At 43.0% G+C, this 9,761-nt stretch overlaps 1 protein-coding gene across 4 annotated transcripts in view; it reads left to right on the top strand.

Moving 5' to 3' along the window:
• Positions 1-187: 187 nt before the first annotated feature.
• Positions 188-9,761, top strand: part of LOC102887821 (schwannomin-interacting protein 1) — a 136,869-nt gene continuing 127,295 nt past the window's right edge. For 3 of the 4 annotated variants that reach the window (XM_015586514.2, XM_015586513.2, XM_015586512.2), the window contains exon 1: positions 593-825. In XM_015586514.2, the coding sequence (XP_015442000.1) occupies positions 757-825 (69 nt within the window). In that variant the 5' untranslated portion in view covers positions 593-756. Of the gene's footprint in view, positions 319-592; positions 826-9,761 lie in introns of those variants that run through there. The other variant, XM_025044220.1, reaches the window with a different exon arrangement.

Genomic DNA, 9,761 nt, shown 5'->3' with positions numbered 1-9,761 from the left:
AAGCCCCACCCATATAAAGGGCTATCTGATTTTTGAAAATCGCCATTCTTGTGCCTTATCCAGCAGTTGCTAAGGTGCCTACTATGTACAAATCCTCTGGAGCTGACAGGCTCCAGATTCTTCCAAAGGTCTTAAGCCTCTGCAATGTCAGGAAAAGGAGCTGCTTTGTCCAAATAGGTTTTAAAGCAGACAAGTGAAACTTTTCCTTATATGGTGAAAAGCGCCCTGTCGCTTTAAGGCCAAGAGACTTGGCTGCAGAAGGTCCCTGGGAAGTTTGCAGGCAGCCCCATCCTGTATCTGATCCTTGCAGCTGTGCAGGTGAGTTCCCAAACCTCTCCCCAATTTGCCCTCTACCATTCCTCTCGCGGCTCAGCGAGCTGGAAATGCTGCCATATAGGGCTAGAGGATGCCGGGGTCAGTAGAGATGGTGTTGTCTGGAGAAGTTTGAGTGAAGGAAAAAACAAGGTTACTAGGGAAATGTGCACTAGTGCAGCCAGTGAGAACGCTTCTAACTTCCAGAGGGGAGGAGGCATCAAGGTTACAGAAGGCCCTGAGGCATTCCAGGACAGGGCAGGGGAAGAGAAACAGATTGTAGGTAAGACCCTGCAGGGGTTAGTTTGGATTCCTGAGCTATATAGAATTTGGTTAATTGCAAGTTTAAACCAAACACAGCCGGGAGGAAATCATCTGCAAGCACTGAAGGCTTTGCAGGAGCGGCAGCTACAGGGCTGACTGAGGCCGAGAAAGTATATGTGAATGTTTGCAGCGTCTACTGGCGTGGAAGGCTGCGGCCTTAACTCTTCGTGCAGCCTGGCTGGTTTGCAGGTAGGGTTTGTACAGAGCATGGGGTGGGGGTAGCGGTGCCTGTGTGGAGTATTGCAATAAGAGACTAAATAAATGGATAAGACTTGATTGTGGAGATGCATCTCTGGTATCTTCACAGTACCACCTGCAGAGAAGAGCCTTCTAAGCTGGGAAATTCTGTGTCATCCACAAGAAAGGGCTGGAAGAAATCTCATTTAACCTGATTATTTCTCTTGTCATTTACTAATTCAGTTTCTTTTCTCCCATAGCCTGGAGCCTCCTAAGATAGTAATTTGAAATTAACTAATAGAAGTTTTTAACAGTTAAAGATGTGTTAGCACAAGTGTGTGTCTATGAAAGGCTGAGATGCATACAGTTAGGGTTGGGGTTTTATAGATAGGACAAAAAAGAGGTGGGCACGGCTAAGAGAAACACTTGATGGTCATTTTACAATGCATCCAAATGTAACTGAATCCATTCATCAGCTACAGCTAGAAGTCCACCCAGGAATTTAAAAAGAGAGATGCCAAATTATAGGGCTTGGAGTCATCTTCCTCCTGGTTGGGTCTGGGGCTATTCATCATTCAGAGGCCAGTGGTTTCTCTACAGTTGTTGTGTGTGGGAGTGAACACAGAGGCGGGATTAAAATTCTTTACATACCCCATGCCTTTAAACAATTCATTCATCTGGGTAGTCACTGAAGAATTCTTTTTATTATTAACTAACGAGTGCTCTATCCACTTGTTTTCGAAAGACAGAATGTTCATGAAAAGGGGTTTTGTTTTATCAACAGGGATTTGTTAGTGCGAGGGTCCCTCTGTTCTCACTTCTGATGGGTGGGCAAAGCGCTCATTATTGCTTGCTGAATAGACAGAGCTCTTCTTGACTCTAAAAACCACAAAGGGCTGCACTTGAGGCTTACCCATTCAGAAAGGCTGGTGTCCTGGGCAAAAAGTTAACTTATGCGTTCACGATCTGGAAGAGAGTAGAGTGCGTGGGTATAACTTTGCTTCATTTTGTATCAAGCTAAATCCAGAAAGCAGTGTCAAATATACTGCTTTCAAATGTGAACACTGCCAAGAAAAATAAAATCCTATCTCCGAAGCTGGAAAATCTCAAAAAGTAACATACTGTGATCTTTTATAAGCTAAATCGAGGCATTTAACAAGAAAAAAAAAAAACATGTGGCTTCCTGAACATTTCACACAGTGACCCTCAGTCGTATTTGGCTGCACAAATTCATGCAAGCCATTTATTTTACCTGTGCCTCAGTTTCCTCGCCATTACAATCGTGCGTTGTTGGGAGAGCTTTTCAGTGAAGTGGAAAGAGCAATGGGACCTGGATTTGAGAAGATCTGGAATAGATTTCCAGTCCCTTTATTTATTCCATAACCTTAGGGCAAGTTACAGAGCCAGTCTGAACCTCGGTTTTCTTATTTGTAAAGTAAATAATTAACAATGTCATTAGAAGGACCTAGAGCCCAGTAGAGCCTCCATAAATGTTATTTTTCATTTCGTTCTTGTTCTGTGACTTAGGAAACTATATCATTCCTTGGGGGAGGAAATGAGTTTTGAGAACGAAACCAGCCCTGAGGCACAAGTTTAGAACCACAGTTAGTTCACCGGTTCTCCTCACTCTCCTTCAAAAAGGGATGCCCAACTCCCTAGGAAACCCTCTCCTAATTATTAACGGGCTCATTGTTTAGAAGTTTTTCTTAAACCAAACCCACTTCCACTTATTTTCATGTATTCAGAGACATGAAGAATAGTTAGTTGTTCTCCTTAGGTATAAAAATATATACTTGAAGAACAATAGTAAGCCATCTTAGGATCTCAGTAAAGGTGGTCTATCCAAAAGAAGTTTAAAAGGCATTTTTAAAGGAACTTTTTTTTGTTGTTATAAGGCATCTCTTACAAGTGTCTCACTATTAACCAATGGCTACTTTTCTGTAAAATCTCCTGGCACATTCACTCACACAGCTGTATTTAAGAACATGATTTGTGTTGCTTTACGAGTTTTCGTTTGTTCACTTCAGGTCGTTGTAAGAGCAGGTTTGCCGTCCTAGCTGTGTATGACACACTTAAACTGAACACGTTCTCTCCACCAGCTTAGAAAGGTGGTGATAAATTTTAGCAGCAGGAACGTTTCATCAGAAGTACAAATCATAGAACATATGTCAGCTGGGGGTTGGGAGATGTCGTTATTAACTAAAGTACAGGTAGGTCACCCCCTTAGCCAATCTGCTAGTCATGTGTTAGCATCACCTCTGTCAGGAGACTGGTGTTTGGATCCGCACTTGGTCACTTAAAGTGGCTTAGTACTCTGGGCTAGTTCCTTTGTGTGTCTGAGCCTCAGTTCTATGGTCCGCGTTTATGGGGATGATAACAGTACCTCTGCCCATGGTGCGGGAAAGGCAGGAAAGTTGGCAGCACAGATGCTCGATAATTATGTTGGATCCTCGTACTTTAATAATGAGACACCGGCCTTAGATCTTGTCTACACCCTTTAGAACAAGGCAAGTTCGAGTATGTGTCTAAGGGTGTATAAATTACATTATTAATAAAAAATTAAGTTTCTAATTATGAGGAGCCAAGAGAAGTAGGTGCTGAAGCAATCATGGATCTCGCTGCAGGGTTGGCTTTGGAAACAGGTTTAAAATCTGCTGGGTCACACAGGGCTTGAGAATGATTGCGTTCTTCAAAAATATTTTTAAACTTTTAACCCCACAGGAAGTACTTCTGTGTCTGGTTCACTGGCACAAGGAGCTGGAGCAGGGGAAAGCAAATGGTCTCGATTGAGCAGGTGGAATAGAGAAATCCTGGGAGAGTTGCATCTCTTGACACGTTTTTGACTCTTGTTCCTCCCCGACCCTCCATTATTCACCTTGAGCTTGTCAGAGAGGATTCATTCATAAATCACCACGCTGAGGAAGCCTGAGGAAGTGACTAGACCAGCTTCTTGCCTTCAGTCAAAGCTCACTTGAAACCACAAGTGGCCACCTAACCTCTGTTCAGAGAAAGGGCCCTTTCAAGTTCAGTCTGTTGTCTACCCGCACTGGGCTGCATTTGAGAAGTTATCGCCTACCCTTGTAATACAAGCCCATTTACATTTAGTATGCTCTGGGTCTGTCCTTTATGTTGTGACAAATTGCTATCCTGCCTGTGGGAAGGGGCCACTGGGGTGGGGAGTGCGGATATGGCCACAGCCTCTGTGAGGGCCAGCACTCCTTGTCTCAGTGCTGACTCATCACCAGGTGAGCAGACATTCTTCTCCCCTGACTCCATCACTGCTCTCCCTCCACCTCCCCAACTCAGCAATTCCCAAACCAGAGAGAGCTTCCATCAGAATTACCCGGAAGGTTTATTAACGCGTAGTGCTGGGACCCGTCCCGGAGTTTCTGATCTGTAGGTCTGGACTGGGGCCTGAATATTTGCAGTTTGTGTCAAGTTCTCAAGTGGTCTGGGAACCACATTTTAGGAGCCACTCCCGTAGTCCAACGCTCAACACTGACTACTCTGGTAGTCAACACTCAAGTGTTTTCCAACAACCTGCACCTTTTCCGCCTTCTGAGATGATACTTCCTCCGTTCTTGGGGGGTGACATAGAGCCTTCTCCTCACCACAGTTATGTGTTACGTATGTTTATCGAATTCTGATTGTAACAAGCATCTGCTAAATACTTTACCCATATTATGTGTAATTTTTCCCAATAACCCTGAAAGTTTGGTATCATGAAACAAACAGAGAATGGGTAAGTCACTAAGATTTCGCAGGTAGCAAAGAGCAGATATGATATTCGAACTCAGATTTATCTGGAAAGATTTGCTCTTTCCACTCTTCCAGGCATGACCGATAGATGTCTGACATGTACGTCAACACTGATTCATTGGTGGCAGCTGTCACCACTGGGGGCAGGGTGGGGACCCAGGTGGAAAGGGAGTTCAGAGGGGGGGCCGTTCTGGAATGGGGGGATCGTACCTGCTGAGGTTTCAGGGCTGGAGAGTGACAGCATGGGTACCATGTGTTTGCCATACCCACACTGTGCATTGTTTGTGGGTCTGTTTTGTTAGCTAACAGAATCAGATGAGATGGATATTCAAACTTGTTCATAGGGAATGATAAAATTTATTTTACTTTTCCTCCTCCTTCTCTGAAGTTCTCAAAAATCTAAGTTTTGAGGCTAGGTTTGAGGATGTATAATAACCTGTAAAGTAAAATAAAATACAACTGGTATATAAGTAGTAGTAACCACCAAGGACATTTAGCCTTAAAATGGTTGAGACAAAAGATTGTATTAATTATAGTCTTTGTATGTTACATGCCTTTCATTGTGACCGATCTAATGGCTGCCTTATACTGACATAATCCACTGTGACTTAATAAGGAGATAATGACATTTCCAGTTCCTCCCTCAGTCATTAATAGTCGTACACCTTCCCACATTAATAACAATGTGGAATTAGTTATTGTTAGTGTTTCCATTCTTTATCTAATAGATGAGTTTGATAATGCTTTCTGTTTCTTCCTAATATTTTTTTATACATGTTATTAAACAACATATACCTTTATGGCATCTATTATTCAATCAACAGATATTTTAAAAATATATCCCTGGGCACTGGGGGATATGGTAACAAACAAAACAGACTGCTCTCATGGAACTTACGTTCTAGGGAGAAGAGAGACAGGCAATAAACAAGTGAACAAATAAAGAAGAAAACTGTATAGTGATAAGTGAGCATAGAGAGAGTGACGCGTGTGTGTGTGTGTGTGTGTGTATTGCTAATTTAGATGGGGTGGTCAGAGAAGGCCTTTCTGAGGAAGTGACATTTAAGCTAAGAGTTGAATGTGGAAAAGAGCCAAATATGGATGGTCTGGGAGACTAGTAGTCAGAGAGAAGAAACAGCCTGTGCAGAGATCCTGGGGGTGAAGTTAGTAAGGGGCCAGATCAAATAGGCTAGTCAGGGTTTTCAGCTGGGGGCGATGCAGCCCCCTGCCCGTCTAGAGGGTATTTGAAGACGTGTGCAGGTGGTGGCTTGGATGCAAAATGCTTCATTTGAGGACAGAGTACTAAGGGTTTTTCATGGACAGGGACCAGGGATGCTAAACTTCCTGCACGGCTTTGGGTGGACGCACGCAAGCCTTGTCCTCCTCGTACTGTCCTGCAGATATTGTCTCTTGAGAAATTCTAAGAGCCTCTATGGCCAAGGTAAGAAGTTGAATTTTATCCTAAGTATGGTAGGAAGCTGTTAGAGAGTTGTAGGCTTTAAAAGATGATCTTTAAACAATTACTTTGGCTACTGAGTGGAGGACGAATTGTAAAGGGCAAAGGTAAGAACAGGGAAATTCGACAGGCAGCTGTTTCAGTAGTCCAGAGTAGAGATGATGGTGGTCCCAGCAGGGCGGGGAATGGTGAAGATTTTGAGCAGTATTTCTACTTTCAAGAACAAGACTGCTAGAATGTAAAATGCTGTTTCCCATGACACCTCTTTGTTATCTTTTTTTTTTCTCAAGAGATTTTTCAGCTTCAGAATCCACTGGTTTACTCTATATTCATTTAAGAGAATCTTTGCAGCAGCAAAGTACGGAAAACCTTGCTCTTTCAAATGCAAGTCTTTATCCTCTCGCCCTTTAACCTTGCAGATCTGTGTGCATTTCAAGTTGTTCATAGCTCAGAAAGGCAATCTATTTGATTTGGGCTTGTAAAAAAAGATAAAATTACATGTGCTTCCTGAATAATAATATGTGATTTCTCTCTCTGAAGGGTCAATAGGAATTAGCCTACATCTATCATTTCACAAAACCGGTGCCTAGTCACATGAATAACGGGGACCAACTCTGCATTTATTCTGCTGAAAGAGGAACATTAAGTGAACATCAAAATCTCTTGAAGAGATTGCTATTTCAAAACTAATTTTACTCGAACATTAAAACCTTGCAAATAGTTTCCAGGTGCATCAGCTCCTCCTTCATTCAGTTCCCAAAATTTTAGAGAATCCCCCTCACTGCTGTCTTCTCTCTATATATAGCCATCTCTTTGTACTGCACCCCCACTACAAGTGGACCCCAGACTACCCTCAGCATTCACCTACAGAAGTAGCCACTTCTCACATACTGGGGGAAGGGGAGCATCCTGGACCCCAGGCTGAGCCGAAAGGGGTGGTAGGAGGAGAGGGAGGAGACAGCTAGCTTAGGGCATCTGCACGCTGCTGAATGGTTCTACTAACTGTGGCACTCAGAAGGTGGGTCTTCCCACCAGAATCTTGTGTCCTGACAGCAGTGGGGTTTAGACACCAAAGAAACGCTGGGGACAGGATGCAGTTCAGGCAGATCAACACACCACAGTTTCCAACCGGAGCTGATGGAACCAGGTACTCACCAATCCACATCCTGCCTTCCAATTTCTGGATGAAACTAAAGAAGAGAAACAAAGTGGACAGGACCATCCCAAAAAACTAAATCGAATTCTTTAAATCTATCACCCGATCTACACAAGCCAATCTCTCAGGAATTAAAAAAGCAGGTGGTGTCACTTAACTGTAAAAACCAAGGAAGAGGAAGCTCTGCCTTCATCTCTGGGCACAGGCGTGGTCTTGCAAGAGACAGGCCACTGCACTGTGTAGGGCGAAAGGGGGAAACCAGAATCACACATTAGAAAGAAAGAGCAAATGTTTTGCATTAAGAAATCCTGTCCCGGCTACCAACTAGCCATGCAAATTTGGGCAAAGTCACCTTCTTGGGCTTCAGAAATAGAGTTGATCAAAAGGTCTTTCAGACTCTGATATGCTCTGAGGCTGTAATTCATAATTCAGCTCCAGATCTTCACTGCTCCCCTAAAGCCTCTCATAAACCAAATCATCCTCCTCTGCCAGCTCCTATTTCTCTCTCTTGCTGTGAATTAATAATTTTCTTCATTCCATCCCCATTGGCTCCTGAAAATGCTCCTATTAGCACCCTAGAACATTCTTTCTTTGCATATCTCTCTCCCTCTACTAGTTTATGTCCCCTGCAAGGAGTTACCGATGTCAGTTTTTTCTTTGACTCTCCAGTGCTTAGCGCTATACCTGACACTTATTAGACAGTCAATAAATGTTTGTTGTTGAATGAATGGATAGAGAAGATATAAAAATAGAGAAAAATGAGCCCAAGCAATTCAAAGCTCAAGAGCCAGCTTTTGCTAAAAGCTATCTATTCTATCCATAAGATCTTGGACTTCTTAGAATTAAAAAAAGAGGGAGAGGGAGAAGAGGGAATTTTAGATATTATAGCAATAATTTTCAGATATCACAGTTTCTACTGTACTATGTCCCCACTGAGATATACCAGTTTCACAGGATTTGAGAAATGCTGGTTTTACCTAGCCTTTATGGAATGTCTTATATTTGTAAAAAGCTAGTATAAAATTGCTGAGTAGAAATTTCCAGATCCCTTACTCCATGACTCTATTGCCTCTTTAAGCTGGAAAGTATGAAACTGACCACATCTTGCCTTCATAAGCCTTGATCCTTTCACTTATTTAGAATTCATAACCCAGTGGCCTCATAATTAGAATTGCTAAAGAACATAGGGTCGGCCACGTGCGATGTAACCCCTAGCCTGTCTAGCCAAGTTACCAAAAATGGTAAAGCCTTGCTGGTGCAGTGCTGGGGGAAGAGAGGGCGCTGGAACAAACAGCAGAGGCGGCCTGGAATAGGACAAATCCAATCCTCATCCAGTTCCAGGAGTCTGGATTTATAGGGACTGAGATGGAATGCATGCAGCTTTAAAACCCTTGGGCCGTGGCCAAATGTTTGATGAGCTTTCACCTAATCAGGGAGGACCATGCAGGAATGACGCCAGCCTCAGGAAACGGGTCAGAAGGAAAGGGGAAGAGAGAAGTCGATTGTGCCTCTTCCTAGCACCAGGCCCTCTTCTGGGAGGATCCTGCCACTGGAGCTACCACAGAGCTGAGGCAGAAAGACACTGCCCCTCAAAGTGTGCAATCACCAGTGCTGTCCCTGGGGGTACTGAATGAACATTTCTTCCAAAATATTATCCACAAAGCAAAGAGTGACAAACATCTCCAGCTTCATCGTGGTGATGTGCTATATATGGTTCATCCTGTTTGCCTAAGCACTGTTTGCAACTTAAATAACCAGTATTATAAACTCAATTATTTTGATTTTTTTCTGTCCACTGTGAAAAGAAACAAGCCCCTTTGGCCCGTATTAGTGCTGTCCTGGGAGAAGGGGAAGAGACCATCGTACAACTATAGGTTGAATGACAATAAACCTTATTCAAACCGAAAAGAGTTGGGCTTCGGTAAACTCCACAGAGTCTAATCAAAGGAACACACAGGAGAAGACTCTGGGAGGTGGGGGAGACTGTTGATCACAAGGGCGCTGAGGAAGTCCTGTCAGGAGCTTGCATTCGCTTGTGTCTGCAGGTTGTTATCTAGGGCATGAGCTGGCATGGGGCGCTAGTGGCGGTTTAAGACCGCCACAGGTGGCTTGGCCAAACAAAATGAATAGAGGCAGCAATACCATGGAGTAGCTTTCAACAATACCTTATAGTAAAACTATAAGAAAGGCAACAGGTTATGCTAAATTTTAGGATAATGTTGAGGGGTGGAAGGTAGAGGCAGACAGAGAAGTGTGATCAGGATGGGACACCCACCCAGAAGGCTTTCAAGGTACCAGAATAATCTGATCCAAAATGGAGAGATAGGAAATGCCGGGGTTCATTTTGTCATTATTCTTTAAACTACATATACGTTTTCATACTCTGCGTTGTATTTATGATATATTTTTAAATAAAAATTTAAATTTTATTCCCTCCAAAAAATAAAGACCCAAGGTCTGAAAGAAACTGATCAAGAACTAAAATAATGCCAATAAGACCTTAAGCGAAAATTTAAAACATAAACCATAGTGCTCGCTTTGGCAGTACATATACTAAAACGTAAACCATAGAACCAG

Source organism: Pteropus alecto, unplaced genomic scaffold, assembly GCF_000325575.1.
Source record: "Pteropus alecto unplaced genomic scaffold, ASM32557v1 scaffold81, whole genome shotgun sequence".
Classification (NCBI taxonomy): Eukaryota; Metazoa; Chordata; class Mammalia; order Chiroptera; family Pteropodidae; genus Pteropus; species Pteropus alecto.
Note: the sequence above shows the minus strand (reverse complement) of the source record. Positions and strands in the feature narration are given on the sequence as shown.